The sequence below is a fragment of the Galeopterus variegatus genome, unplaced genomic scaffold (genome assembly GCF_000696425.1).
Source record: "Galeopterus variegatus unplaced genomic scaffold, G_variegatus-3.0.2 Scaffold3627, whole genome shotgun sequence".
In the NCBI taxonomy this organism is placed as follows: Eukaryota; Metazoa; Chordata; class Mammalia; order Dermoptera; family Cynocephalidae; genus Galeopterus; species Galeopterus variegatus.
This window is the reverse complement of record NW_007729738.1, coordinates 164,720-165,372: the sequence shown is the minus strand read 5'-3', so window position 1 is coordinate 165,372 and position 653 is coordinate 164,720. Positions and strand designations below refer to the sequence as shown.

The following is a 653-nucleotide window of genomic DNA, read 5'->3' as shown; positions in this document are numbered from 1 at the left end:
GGGGGGGGGGGGGGTGCTCTTCATTCTGCTTGCACGTGACCAGGCTGAAAGAAGGGACTGTGGGGACAGAGGGGCTTCTGTGTCGAGGCCACTTGGTACTGGTATCCTGCTCTGGCTTTTCTTGTCCAGGCAGCCAATCTCACAGGAAGTGAGGACAGTGTCTTTCCCTGGGTGCCACCGCCATATTGCCTGACAACCAGCCAGCTTCCCATTCTCAGCTGGCTGCAGCTGCAGGTGACAGATGTGAAGGGACAGTTGTCCACAAGACACTGGGTGGCTGGGAAGCTGAGGAAAGGCCACCACAGCTCCCCCATCCGTGTCACTTTCTCCTGAGGGCACAGCCACAAGAGCCTGTGACTGCCCTCCTGGCGAGGGGACCCTTCCCACCCAGAGGAGGACAGGGGTGGCTTTGGCCCTCGGCCGACCTTCTGGGCCCAGGAACAGCAGGCTCCAGATGGGCAGCCTGGCCCCGCGGGCACGCAGCTGGGTAGACGGCACGAGGACACGACAGACAGAGCGGCCCTTTTCCAAGACGGCGGCCCAGGGCAGCCTCTGTGCAAGCAGGTTCTCCTCATTTAGACCAGCTACGAGGTAACAGGAGAATGTAGAAGGGAAATTCATTCTCGAGCCATATGCCTCCGCAGCAGATTTGG

At 60.5% G+C, this 653-nt stretch overlaps 1 protein-coding gene across 1 annotated transcript in view; it reads left to right on the top strand.

The window, feature by feature from the left end:
• The window catches only part of LOC103601208 (lisH domain-containing protein ARMC9-like), a 34,686-nt gene extending 34,534 nt beyond the window's left edge, over window positions 1-152 (top strand). Inside the window, exon 8 of the mRNA XM_008585592.1 lies at window positions 130-152. Coding sequence (XP_008583814.1) covers window positions 130-152 — 23 coding nt within the window. The remainder of the gene's footprint in view (window positions 1-129) is intronic.
• Window positions 153-653: the final 501 nt, after the last annotated feature.